Raw genomic sequence first — 14,702 nt, 5'->3', positions numbered from 1 at the left:
CAAGCCCATCTCCTTCCTGCTTCCTTGCAAATTCTGTAATAATACAAAACTATGCAACTCACCTATCGTGTTCTTTATCCACCAGATGATACCTGGCTCTGAAGGCAACCAGGTGCGCGTAATATGCTGGTGCAGGGATGGAAACAGAACGAGTACAGCGTACGTACGTATGACACAGCTGGTAGGTAAGAATCTGCAGTTCGTCTGAAGAGAAACGATTGTCATCCCAGAGGACATGGTAATGAGAAGGTCTGCTTGTTCCCTGAAGGCAGATCACACAGGATGTCAGCATTTCAAAAACATCTCTTTAAAATTCCACCTCTGCAGGTGCACTGCAGTATAACTGGCCGCTTCCTCAAAAATCACGTGAACAATTCTACATACTTCAGCTAATATTTTCCTGTAAAAGGCAAACAACCTCCCTCCTGGCTCCCCATATAACTAATCCCTTTGCATTTTTGCTTAGGATTGCATTTTCTAGAATTTCATCCCTGTTACTGAAATTAAATGATCTTACAGAAATGCACTTTCATCTTGTGAAACAGATCTGATAAAAAGCCATCATATAAAGTAGCTTTAGGCAAAACATTAATAGCCTACAGCAATCTAACTTGTGCTCCTACTGAATACACTTTTTTAGACAGTATCACACACAGACAGGAGAGAAGCACAACAAACAAATGCACGAGGTGCGCTGCATATCTGTTTAGTTTCATTATTTTTTTCAGATTTTAACAATCGCAGAAGAGCACTGTGGATGGCACAGATGAAAAGTCAAAATACACAGATGGAAGTTGTACTGTTTGTCTACTATGTAAAGAACGCAGGAAATACCAAGAGGCAGCGTCATCTGGGCAATCACCAACCACATAAGGTTTAACAAGGGCAAGCGCTGGATTCTGCACCTGGGAAGGGGCAACCCTGGCTTACATACAGACTGGGCGATGAGACGCTGGAGACCAGCCATGCTGAAAGGGACTTGGGGGTCTTGGGCGACAGCAAGTTGAACATGAGTTAACAGTGTGCCCAGGCTGCCAGGAAGGCCAGCCATATCCTGGGGTGCATCAAGCACGGCATTGCTAGCCGGTCAAGGGGAGCGATTGTCCCACTCTACACTGCGCTGGTGCGGCCTCACCCCAAGTACTGCGTGTAGTTTTGGGCGCCACAGTACAAAAAGGACATAAAACTACTGGAGAGCGTCCAAAGGAGGGCAGCAAAGATGGTGAAGGGTCTAGAGGGGAAGACATATGAGGAGAGGCTGAAGTACCTTGGTTTGTTCAGCCTAGAGAAGAGGAGACTGAGGGGAGACCTCATCACTGCCTACAGCTTCGTCACGAGGGGGAGCGAAGGGGCAGGCGCTGATCTCCTCCCTCTGGTGACCAGTGATAGAACCCGAGGGAACGGCATGAAGCTGTGACAGGGGAGGTTTAGGTTGGATATCAGGAGAAGGTTCTCCAGTGAGAGGGTGGTCGGGCACTGGAACAGGCTCCCCAGGGAAGCGGTCACAGCATCGAGCTTGACTGAGTTCAAGAAGCGTCTGGATAACGCTCTCAGTCATATGCTCTGATTCAGCTGGTTCTGTGTGGAGCCAGGAGTTGGACTTGATGATCCTTATGGGTCCCTTCCAACTCAGGATATTCTATGATTCTATGTTTGAAAGTTACCATCCCGCACAAAATGCTGTACCTGAATACCAGCATGACTACACAGGTAAAAGTCAAACTCGGATGGATGGGTGATTTTTGTGTCCACTGTGGTACCAGCTGGAATGTTTCCGCTTTTTCCAACCTGTGTGAACAGAAAATGTGAATATAGTAAGGCACACACAAAGTTTTTTCTTTTCAGCTATATAAAAAGGGGAAAGAAAACACCAAAAACCCATAAGAAAAAAAATCTGTAAAAAGCAAAAAAGTCAAGAAGAATGAGAAAAACCAAAATTATGTTCAAATGAAAATCTGGAGTGCCTCTAGTACAGAGGCAAAAAAAGGAGCTGCAAAATCTTCATAGAAGTTACCTACAAATATTAGCTTTTATGATTAATGTAAAAAGAGTTTCCTGCAACTGATTTGTCAAATTCTTTTCACCTTCCCATTCCAGGACAGGTTATTCCTCTGTAACTTTTCTTGTTTATACCTGAAAGGGACAATCCGTAGTTGTAAGACAGGCCTCTTCTTCCCTCAAAAACACTTTACCTCAAAACTGAACTTTAAAACAATTTAACAACTGTAATCATAGCATGTTATCAATATAAAAACCACCTTCATGTCAGTATTAAAAGTTATTAATTATTGCCTTGAAGCCTGGTGGGCTTCAAATGCTCACACAGAGTAGCCTGACAGAAGGAAAGAGAACATGAAAAACCTGTGAACAGAGGTTTGCCGTTAGGAACTCTCAATTTACAGCAATGACTCCCACTCTAGACTTGGGAAGTCTCCTCTGCACCCAAAAAGGTGGAATCAAATATTTCTGCGTGTACTTCACATAGATACAAAACCAACTATGAAACACTCATAAAATAATTTGAGAAGTTCAGTACTACAAATAACGTGTGCGACACTTGATATGCCCAATCCGAACTCCAAGTGTCTATGACATTAGACACCTAAGATACCTTAAAGGTAGCATTAATGGAAAAGAAAGCATTCTCAAAGTGTAGGGTTCACCTTACCTAATAATTTCAGTGTCTGCATCTCAGCTAGCAACCCAAGAGTCACTCTGTAGTCAATGGCAACCAAACTAGTGAACTCGCTAGCGCTAGAATCAGGTGAAATGTGCCTTAAAGTGTGTTGGGAATACTAAACAGATCTCCCTTTACAAGAGAGTGTCTGAGGTAACTGTTCCAGACGGAGACATCTACATTATAAACGCTACACTACTCAGATCAATCTCAACCCTTGAGGATCTTGAGACAGTGAAAAAACAGAAAAGTAACCTGAAAATTGTGATGAACTTATAAAAGGATGGACAGACTTGTCTTGTCCTGCTAACGCTTCATAAAAGCTTCTTGCCAGTGTATTATATATGGGACAGAAAATGAAGGTCTTAGTTTCTAGGCAGAAAGATCTCACCCACTATGTTATGTAGTTCTTCAAACAAGTCTCTTACTGCTTAAATAAGCATGAAGTAATAGGTAACTTGGCTGCCTGCTAGATACTTGCTGGTCACAATTAGAACATACCCGTTCGTTTTTATCTGTACAGAAGAGTCTGGTGTGATGTCTTTTCTGCACAACTATAAATGTAATTCCAGGCTGGTAATCCTTTTCTAATTTAATGCATGCTTCTCTGATAGCCAGCAATTCATGATGGAGAACCTGAATCACAAACATAAAGATGCGTGATAAATATGAAAGACAGCTATCCTTACAGATTACTCTTATTTATCTACAGATTACTCATTTATCATGTTCCTTCTTGTACTGTCACTCAGAGTAATGAGACGTCAAAGCATGTAGGATCAAACCGTAATTTCTTCACTTAATGAGAACAAATTAGATCACCAGGTTCCTGAGCCAGGCGAGAGCTGGTTCCATATTTGTTCAGCTTCAAGCATGAGGCTTGGACTAATAAGCTACGTGTCAAAATCTTTTTAACTGCCAAATACAAATGAACATTTAATTAGGCTGTTGAATATACAACAGCTTAATTATTTTTCAGACAAGTACAAGGGATAAAATCCAGAATTCCTCAACTGCATGCTCCTTTCCAGCTTTGTGAACTCTCCTGCAGGACTACAGGCATCAATAAAAACTGAGAGAGGGAAGTGCAATAAAACAAAAAGCTATTATTTGGGATTTGGGTTAATTATAAATTGCTACTTCAGTGAAAAGCAGTGATAAATAGGGAAAAAAAAAATCAAAGTTCATCCAAAGATTATTTTATTAGTTCAAGTTTACTAAGTGACCTTTACTCCCTTCCCTTTGGACTTCGAGAAGTTGACTATATTCCGTATCTTTTAATTTACATATAAAAATAGTGGAAAGGAAAACGTATATAAATATCTTTAAAATATATAGGAAAATATTTCATAAAATACAGTACTTGTAAGCAAACAAAATAACTACAGTAAAGTATTTGCTGAATTGTATCAGGAATGAATGAAAAATGACAGTGTGAAAATACAGCATTTATTAATCCTGGTTAAAAAAGTAGGAAGATTAGCTTACACTTATTCTATGGGATACAGTTTGAATAATGCATCTTTAATAGGTCACAGATTTGAACACAGCTTGAGTGCTAAAACTATACTTTAACATTTATAATTTTGCAAAGGGAAGTATTTTAAAGGGGAAAAGTATTAGAAAAAAGCTCATGAAAAATATGAAAACACTTTCTCTGCTCTGTTTAGAAACCAACATATTTACTGAGGATATACTTTTTTTCATAACTCCAGCTATGTAGAACTACATTACTACCAGAAAACCACGTAACCAAAATCTCAAAAAGAAAAATATAACCTGTTGAAACTGCCCCTCAGAAACGCCATCTCTGTAGAAGATTATACGAGTTGGTTTAAATCTAGTTGATTTGTAGAATTGAATAAGCAACTCCCTGACCATGGCAGCCAAATCTTGGATGATTTCTTGGCGGTGCTGCTGGACCCGAACAGTGGCACAGTATCGGTTAGGATGAGCATCCATGCTTCCTACAACCTGTTGAAAAAAATGCTTTGTACCAAATCAAACTTAAAATCACTTTATTAAAGGTATTTCATGAAGATAATGGCATCTTTTTAACACTATCCTGTAAACTAAGGGGTTGACCTAGCAAAGATGTAGTCAAAATCATAATGTGCTTGGAAAGAGCTTTGAGTTTAGTCTACTGGTGGTAACATACCCTGCTGAAACAGGAAAAATTATTTTAAACCTAAAAGAGACTCACTTCCTATCTGCACCTACATACAGTTAAACAAATACAATTGGAGCACCGATACCATGAAACCATTGGTTTAGTTAGGACTCCTGCATAGGAACCTGAAGTCCTGAAGACCAACTGCCTTTGTGGGACACTGTGGAATCCATAAAACTGAATAGTGAGGCACCACAGAAATGTCCACTCCGAACAGACCCTGCCCACCAAGGGAAGGGAACTTTCTCTGTATGAAACCTCAAAATTCACACATTTTAAAAATGGCATGGGACTTAAGCAAGCAAACAAATCCAAATTTCATATGTCAAAGTCAGAACTAAGCACATCTTTGCCTGGCTTTCCCTGAACACATGTGTAACTTTTTTAAAAGAAGTATTTATTAAGCACCAGAGCTAACCCTAAGATGAAAACCACACGTACTGACACTATTATATCTTCACTATTACATCAGCCAGAGCAGCCATTACAGGTGTTTGAAGTAATGCAAGTCAAAAGCCTTTCTTTCGAGAGATTACTACACAATTTGTGTCATCAAGAAGCCTGAACCCCCCAAACCCACAACTGAGCCAGCCTAATTCCCTATCAGCAAGGGATAAATTCTTAACATTTTTAACTGCTGAAAAAGCAGATTTAAACACGCACCAGCTTATTACAGGTTGCTGATAAATATCAGCTAATAGAAAAGCTCCTCTGTGTATTAGCAGCTCAGGCATTTTACAAGCTAATACACACATTTAAGTAATTAGTATCAGAGCAAGCTCTCCAAAGTTTCATTAGATTCCTGCAGAAAAATAATTTATAATACTATAATTAGGCAATCAGAAGAAATGGACCACAAAAGAATTGAAAGCAATAAAATGTATTAGAGCTGAGCAGCAGGAGAGAGCAGAGGTTAAAGATCATTACACAATTTACTCACTGCAGCAATGGAAGGCTTTTTTCCATCTCCAGCTGGCGGATGAGTTACATCTGCACCAAGGAATATGACAGGCTGTTGAAATACCGGTGGTCTGATAAAGAGAAAGCAAATTTGTGAAAGAAACAAGGCTTACGCTTAATAAAGCGGATTATAACTCAAGTAAATAGCACTCTGTACTCTTGCAGTGAATTAGTCACCAATTTGCACTTGACTAGAGTTGGTCACTTGTACTGTGACAGTAATTAGAAGTCCTGATTAGGGTTCTTATACTAAATACGTAGGCGTATTTTTAAGCATATCTAATTGATAATTTTCATTAAAAATGAATAATAAAAAAAATCCATTTTTTGAACTTGGAGAAGTGCAGCCTCTGTTAATTAGATCACGGGAAACAATAAAAGTTAATCCCTTAGCATCAAATAGCATCTGAGAAAATTGGAAGACTGTGCACGTATAAAGACACTATGATTTTGTTTCTGAACAAAAAATAGCATTGGTAAGGGAGTACAAGAATTGTGGATATAATAGGTATTATTTTAAAACTAGATATTTATTTTTTTAAACTATGCTTCAAAATTTAAAAAAAAACAAACACTTGAAGTGAAGATATTAATCCACTGCATCAAAAGTAGAACACCAAAACACTACACTGGAAGTTTTACGCTTTAACTCTATTCATTAATAAAACAATTTTAAATGGAAATCTTAGACCATCAGAATATTTTCATGTGTATGTAGGTGTGTGTGGGAACAGTTATATAGATTCATCTGTTTTCAGACCTTCTCTAAAAAGGAATTTCAAGGTAATTGTAATTATGTAACTTATAATGCAATTATACAAATAAAAAGCTGTTCTATTCCCTTCAAGCAACAGAAAATAATAGAGAGTTCTGTTTTAAATGCCCAAAATCTTCACTTTTCCCAAATGCCTAGGTGTTGTGTGTAGTTGTGCCATTTTTCCCTCCCTTTACTTAACTCTATCTTCATGAATGCGTAGTTTATTGGTATGAGTAGAATTCAGCTTTCTGGCCACATTATTGTTGTCAACACATGCCACTTAACAGAGACCTTATGTTTATGAATCCAGCGTAAAACTACTTATATGGGGTGCGTGTTTCTGTTTTGTTTCTACAGCAGTATCTTTAACTTCTTTTTGAAAAAAAAAAACCCAAAACCAAAAAATCCCAAAAAACCAAAACCACTGTGCCTTTTTGAAATGCATGCTCTGTAATACAATGATTTTTAGTTGCTTTAGCAGGAGTCTCCAACAAGAATATTGCTCAGACTGAGTATATTTAGTGCAATAAACAGAATTTAACAAGATACACAAAATATATATATACCCCTTCTGACAATGTGTTCTTTTTTCCTCCCTCCCTAAGTACTGGCTCTTGGATTATTTTTCAGCAGCTGCCTTCTGACTAGCCTAAATACGTCAAAGTGAAAATTTGCTTATCTGTGCAAAACAGAATGTTGACTTCTTTGAAACAGGCTCCCAAGAATGATGTAGCGGGTTATTCCCTGAGCTCTCTCTACAGCTTGAGATGCAATGATTCTAAAAATGCCATCTTTTTACTGACATAGAAACCTAGTTGTTCATTTTGATTAAAATAACTTTATATATCTTTACGCCAGCCTTTGCTATCCTGCACAGGTAAGACAAAACAAGCTGTATTTTGTTCATTCTTCCATTAGAATTTCTTGTCACTGATTTTTCAATAAAACTCATGAAGAGTTTCAATTTAAGAACACTTGTATTAAGATGATACACAAACCAAGTATAGTCTTTAACAGCAGAGTCCCTCCTTTTTTTACAAATAAGAAGATATTAATTTCACTCCCACTCAACTATATGCAGGACTTCAGTGCCATGTCAGATATGGAACTCAACAGTATCAAAACAACTTCACAGAATATATCACAGTATAATTAAAACTTATCAATGTAATACTAGTAAGAAATTGCAAGGTAAACTGGACCTGGAAACCAATTAAGAGTTTTCTGCTCCTAGTTTTCTTTTTTTAAATATCTACGTACGTTAAGACATACAACAAAATGAAGAATCTTGAAAACAATTAAACTATAAAGGAAGAGGCAGTACTACTCAAGATGCTGTTTCTGAAAAATCAAGGCAAATAAAATATTATAAATTTTTCAGTCACATGAAAGTTGTATAATTCAATGGTCGGATTGCAGTAACAATATTTTTATTATAGATTTCAACTGGAGCAAGTATTCCTCTCCAGTCTTTGTCACCTAACTTTTGCAGGACTATTAGAAGACAAAAGATAGTTCAACTGACGAGGCACTTAAACTACAGTGCTATGACTACAGATAAAAGCACCCAGTTATTTAAGTGTGACGTATGTTCTCTTTACAATACAACACCCTCTTCTTCTTTGAAAGGTGGCTTACCTTCCCTGTGGCAGTAAAATATTATTTACGCCTCCTAATTTGACATTTATTTTTAAGCAAAGGTTAGACAGAGTTTGCGGTGTTGTTCTTTGCACATTTTTCATCTGAACGCACTGCGTCGCCATTCCCAGCACAGTGTCGCCAACACGCTTCACCTCAGCTGCAAAACAAAGTAAGAGCAAAAAAAAAAAATTGCATATCACAAATCAAACAATATAGGACACATTAATTCAGTTAACTATACCTAGAGTTTTAGCAAAGCGGTTGTTTAAACTTAATGAAACAAGAAGAAACCTAACCCCCCAAACTCTACCCTGGCCTCCAAGAAACCCCTTCCCAGTTCTGTGCTGCTCCAGCTGCTGACAGCGCAGTAACTGAGTCCTAAATATAACTAAAGGCTCCGTTGGCTTATTTTAACCTTTTTTAAAAATTACACTAACTGTAATTTTGGAATTACAGTGTTTTATCATCAGTGTGGAAGAATCTTGGGCTAATGAAGTAGGTAATGTGGATAACATTAGGATGATGAGCACTTGTTTCACTATTAAACACTGGACTAGTAATGCAAACTTAATAGATGTGTGCGGAGTAATATTCAGCTAATCAGTTTATCCGTTTATCGCTTGCATAAACCATGGCCAGTTTAGCAAAGGATGGCCCATAAAACCTCCAAAAGAAGCTCATTAAGAACTGTACTATTCAAAAGATTAAAACAAAACCTATTGTTAACAACAAAATCCAGACTTAAAGGCTTTAAGAGAGCCATACTCTTACACTCAGGAAAAGAAGAAATTTAGGTTCCAAGACAAGCTCAGAGAAGATACAATCCCCCCCTTGGGAAAAGGAAAGGCTTTTTGAGGAGCAGGGTGAGAGGAGGAGAAAAGACAAGACTGTGGGTATAGGCAGTGCAAGAGAATGGAAGAACGCAGGGAGAAAATAGAGAGATGATTAGAGGGAGCAGAAAGAACTATAATTAAAGATAATGACAAGGAAAGCAGATGAGAGCGGTACCACATCCTCTCAGTGGTTAAGTAGAGGAAAGAGTCCCCTTTTAATGCCAAGCAGAACAGCGAAACAAATTAAAGATGAGCAACTTCCTTGGCAAGGCTGAATTCAATGGGGCAAAAGATACTATTTTGTAAAAGTTCCTTTTTTAATCTATTTTATATGAGATAATATTGGGAAAAGAAAGTTAGGCAATTATTTTCTGCTGTATTAAATTAGTGAGGGATCAGGTAAAACAAATCTGCAGCTGCTTGGTAGATCTAAGCCATTAGAGAGACAGTCCATGAAGCTGTGGGAGAAAAATAGTGGATGGTGCTGCAATTAGGCAAGGTAAGTGAAAAAAGGAGGAAGGCAGGATAGGAAAACAAGCAGTCTTGCCTATAGGAAGAGCTAGTTAAAAACCAAAATGCGTGGTTTATCTAAAACATATTAAAACCTATGTGTCTGTGCTGTGTAAAATGCACTAATTGTCAATCTGTTTCCAAAAAACAGTTTCAGTTACGGAGCTTTCACGTTCCCTGCCTCTGTGTCCTCGCAACCCAGGAGTTAAAAAACTGAAAGAATAGGAAGAAATCAATTGGCAGAAATCTCCTTCACTCAACTTTTTTTGCAAAAGGGTGACGGTGTGAGTAAGCAAAGATGTTCTAAAAGCTACACAGTTCTTGAGTTCATTACTTCAATCACTTGGAATTTTTAGCACACGAATTATATTAAGTATATTTGAATCCACTGCATATCAATTTCATCCATTTCACAAAAGCCCTGGTTTAGCTTTCTCACTCACAAACTGCATCTCAAATGCAACCAACAGGAAGAATGTGGAAAAGCAAATTAAAAGCATAGACGAAAATAATGAAAAGAATTAAGAACTTAATATAAAACATCATGCAGCACAAGAATAAAATTAATTTACAGCCCATTCCCTAAATGCAATTTATATAGTTAAACCAGAATTAAACTTCTCTCATTCAGATACTTCACCAAATAAACCCAACGAACAACATTTTAAATTTTTAAATTGTGACTGAAACGCACACTCATGATTTGCACTCACTGACCATAGACTGGTGTTTTTCCAGGCAAAATTACTACAACAAGCTGCAGCCCAGTATAAGTGTTCTTGAGATGTCTGAACATGGGCTCCACACTGTCAGCTCCCTGCGCGTATTTACAGAAGCACGGCTGCCCCTGGATTGGCATTCCTGCATCTCTGGAAATCTTCCTCAGTTGTTCTGTAAAGGACCTGAAGGATGTAAATAAAATACATTAGATTCTCAGGTAGCAAAATCCACTTTGATTTTTGTTCTTATTTTTAATGGAACAATCCTGTTAAAACTTGCAGAGTTGCACTGTCCAAAAACCTGGGAATTTACCCCAAGTGCATCCTTAATTGACTGTGCCTATGTAGTCACCACCAAAGGAAAGAGAGGGGAAGAGGAGGAAATAAACTGTATAAATAACACCATTACTAAAAACTTCATTCCCAAAGCAAATTCCACCTTATTTGATCTTTCTATGGGATATTCAGTATAAGCTACTTTTTGCAAAAACACTGCCACGATGATATTTTGGATAGCCTGCTCTATCATACCTCCTTGTATATCACTACAGAAATGGCTGGAGTTCCTTCTTTTTCTTGGTGAGGAAAAAACCAAACAGAAGTTACCAACGACTGCGTCTCAGCCAATTGATCTAACATCAGTACTAATGCACAAGAAAATGTTGCTAGATATCAGCAAAAAGGTGGATCCTGGAGGTGAAGACAAATCTGCTCCAAGGATGGTGTAAATGTAAGTGACCCTTTGATGGAACTGGTCAGAAACAGACACAACCTAATTTTGTCAGAAGCTTTTATCAGTGAAGACTCCTTCAGCCCCGCTGCTAGCAGGGTCTGCTGTGTTGCAAGCCTGCCTCCTTCTCCCGGCCCTCGTTAACACGGCAGCATTTGGCTATCGTTCCTTTTGAAGGGACACCAAGACGACACAGTGCCTGTTGTACGCAAGACAATCGAAAGCACTCCTGCCTAGGGTTTTATAGAGCATACCCAGTCTTGAAAGCATCTTCAAAGTCATGGCTCCTCCAGCTTGGATGCCTGCATCAATGGTGCATGAGTAGTCCCTAAGTACCATCCCCACAAATAAAGGCCAGATGAGCAAGCAGCGAGGAGTCACAGTGCAGACCTTTACAGGGGAGTACCTGGTGCCAAGGGACCAGCATTCACACTACATGTGTTTCTGGAATTTTTCTTCAGAGTGGCTGCAGTCTGGTACAGTGGGCTGAAGCAGATCTTCTAGTCCAGTTTTATCCAAAAGAAATCCACACTGTACACTCAGACTGCTCCTGAATGCAGAACACGGCATGGCAGCTGGTGACCATCAGGAGCATCACTTCAAATCTGCACTCCTGCTCCAAACTAAAACACTAATACAGATGCACACAGAGATGTCCTTTGGCACTTGGCTTAATGACCAGCATAGTAAACGTGATCCCAGGTAGCAATGCTTAACTGGCATCAACACTGACAAAGCCCGTTTTTATTAATTCGGAGCAGATGTTCCCATAGGTGTCTAAAAAGTTGTTTATCTTCACCAAAGGGTGCCAGATAATAGTCTTAGCCACTGAGAGGGTGTGAAGATTTAGTTTCTTCCAAACCTGTTGTTAACTTTCATGAATCATAACAGCCTGTGAGCTTCAGCCCTGCAGCTTGTGGCTTATTGCAGAAAATCGGCGCATTAAGCATTTTCTCTGGCAAAACAGGCACTCATCACTATAAGCAGGAAGTGTCAGTGGCAGAACATGAAAGTCTAAAATGGTACAGGTTTGGAGCCTTTATAAGTCCATCTGTAAGTATGGTGTCTAAGAGGAAAGGTTCTCTCCCTGTTCCTGACAGGTAAAGCAGGATGATTTTGAAGACTTTTAGGAATTTTAAATGTGTTTACTCTGATGGATCTACAGCAGCTGAGTTCCAACTTGCTCAACAAGATGTAACGAGGCAACAAGATGCAACTGGATACAGCCATATTCCTAGCATGAAAGAATGTCCTTTCGCAGTAAGGACAAACTCCACCTAAGCCACTAAGTAATTTTATTTTGGCTCATTATGTTGAAGACTTCTGCCTATCTCTCAAAACTAACTTCTCCTATGCAGCATTTCCACTAGAAGCAACAGTGTGGAAGGGAGAATTCTCTGGCAACTTAGCTCCTGCCATGCACCCGGGGAGAACAAGTCCCTAGCCTTACACAATGGGAAGAAAAGTAAAAGCTAAGATTCCCATTGTTTGCTCACCACTTCTTGAGGAAAAATTCCCAAGCTATTTGGCAAACCATCTAAAGGAACACTGCTATGGCAATACTGTTGTTATGAATAATCGCTGTCTTATATTCACCTTACAAAGAGCAGCTGAGTCACCTGTTAGGGCAGCTGTAAGAGCTGCACTTGCCCATGCATGAAGGGAAAGCAACTGCATGCAAAAGGAGGAACCGGACAATCCATTTACACGAGCATGCATGCTTTCCCTGATCTAAGAATGGTAGATGTCACTTCTAACAATAGTCTTTCAACAATCATGTTCCATCCAAAGATAAGAGAAAAACACAATTGAAAATTTCATTCAAATGCTCAAAATCAACAAAATAACAGCTAGTTCTACTCATCTTGCAAATACAGCAACTTGCACATTACGATTACTCTAGAGGGTAGAAAGGTTTAGACAAAAGTCAGATTGCTTTTTGAAATTTTCCTTTTAAGTTAGCGTTTACTCTTGACAAATACTTGGTGATTAACACCATTTCAGTCATGTTAAATTCTGTCAGAAACCTGCCATACAGTATAAATTGCTTTTGGTAAGTCTGATTTGGAGGATTTCATGATGCTAGCATTGAAATCATACTGGCGTCATTCAAAACACAGAGACAGAACTTCAAAAGCACTGTAAAAGGTGCATTGCCAACAATTTAACAAAATATATATTCTAAATAAATAAGTGAAATTATGGTATTTCCATATATAACAAATAATAAAATCACCATCTTATGAAATACACTTACTTAAGATGAACTTCAGTGCATTGGCGCTGGGGAGCAAAGCATGCAATTGCCCAAACCTTTATTTCAATTCCAGTGTGAAACTGTTTATTCCTCATGTCCCAGACTCCTTGAACTGGTGTAGCAATTGCTTTATTCTGGAAGTGGAAGGAAAAAAAAAAACACACATAAAAATAAAACACTAATGCAAAAATTGATTCATGCTAACAAAAATCCATTATGCTTCTGCTTCCCTCCAACTAGCAGGCTATTTATATTTGCAGATGTTTCTCTCTACTGTTCCAACATCCATCCTGTCTTACAAAGATCATTCTATCACTGTGGCAAGACAGCTTGCTAGTCTGGTGAAAAATAAAGCTCAAAAAAATAAAGCTCATATTGTTCATTTTTATTGCTAATGGTTTCCTTTGGTTATATAAGCCAGCAGCAGATAGAAATCACATATAGATAGCAAGTCAGATTCATGCTTGGTATGTAACGTTGACAAGAACATACATTTCTACAGTGACTTTACAACTGCTCAGTGAACTTTCCAAGAGCGACTTAAATTAAGTATCATCAATATTTTACTCATCACTAAGCAGAGGCAAATAGTGGTTTCATGTCACTCACACAACTCTAGGAAAAATGTGAACCAGCTGACAAAAGATGATCAGTTATTCAACTCTGACCTGCGCAACACTTTTTTCCTCCCATCAAGCAGACACTACTGCGATGGATTATCTAGAGGACAAGGTATATAGTAAGATGACTAAAGTAATTCTGGTGATGTTAATTACCTTAATAAGTATTAGTATCCCATAGATGTTTTAGACAAGTTACCACAATGTCTGCCTTCTCATTTAGCAGCAACAGCTAAAATTTATGGGAATTTTTCAGAACACACACAAATTTTATAATTCATTTTGCAAAGAATCATGTCTGCTGAAGGCAGTACCTCCCCCACTCCAACTATTTCATCATTCATCTGCCATTAAGCTCTTGTTCCCCCTGTTCCCCTGGTGCCAGAATAGTTCACGAGAGCACTCTCCCTAACCAGGATCAGGCAAAGACAGCTGGGTTATCTTAACCTGTCAGTGAAGGAAGGTTTGAACTAATCTGCCTGATTTTGCCTGAAAAGCTGTAGGTAGAAGACACAAGATCCTCTCCTACTGTGGGTTTATGCAGGCGACAGTCTGATTTGTGTGTAGGGACAGAACTGTCTTCAGCTGGCAATCCATGACATAGAAGAGGTTCATCAGAAGCCTTCACAAACTAAGTTATCCCAGCGATCAAAGCTTTCAACTTGCATAAAACCAAGACATGTTATATAATTGATAGAAAAAGCTGTTTCTCAAGCTTTTTTTGAAAGACATGACAGTAAGACGACTATGTCAGAAAGGCCATCTGAAAAACCATTGTAAAGAAAAAACCCGGTGAATAAATACTCCAACAGAAGAAATGGCTTTAGA

At 38.5% G+C, this 14,702-nt stretch overlaps 1 protein-coding gene across 4 annotated transcripts in view; it reads right to left on the bottom strand.

Moving 5' to 3' along the window:
- AGO2 (argonaute RISC catalytic component 2) overlaps positions 1–14,702 on the bottom strand; it is a 69,968-nt gene that overhangs the window by 13,722 nt on the left and 41,544 nt on the right. For all 4 annotated transcript variants that reach the window (XM_054814494.1, XM_054814492.1, XM_054814491.1 and 1 more), the window contains 8 exons: positions 13,255–13,388; positions 10,266–10,450; positions 8,203–8,362; positions 5,788–5,878; positions 4,457–4,651; positions 3,179–3,313; positions 1,687–1,788; positions 63–262 (listed from right to left, as the gene is read on the bottom strand). In XM_054814494.1, the coding sequence (XP_054670469.1) occupies positions 63–262; positions 1,687–1,788; positions 3,179–3,313; positions 4,457–4,651; positions 5,788–5,878; positions 8,203–8,362; positions 10,266–10,450; positions 13,255–13,388 (1,202 nt within the window). The remainder of the gene's footprint in view (positions 1–62; positions 263–1,686; positions 1,789–3,178; positions 3,314–4,456; positions 4,652–5,787; positions 5,879–8,202; positions 8,363–10,265; positions 10,451–13,254; positions 13,389–14,702) is intronic.

The sequence above is a fragment of the Grus americana genome, chromosome 2, assembly GCF_028858705.1.
Source record: "Grus americana isolate bGruAme1 chromosome 2, bGruAme1.mat, whole genome shotgun sequence".
Taxonomy (NCBI): domain Eukaryota; kingdom Metazoa; phylum Chordata; class Aves; order Gruiformes; family Gruidae; genus Grus; species Grus americana.
Note: the sequence above shows the minus strand (reverse complement) of the source record. Positions and strands in the feature narration are given on the sequence as shown.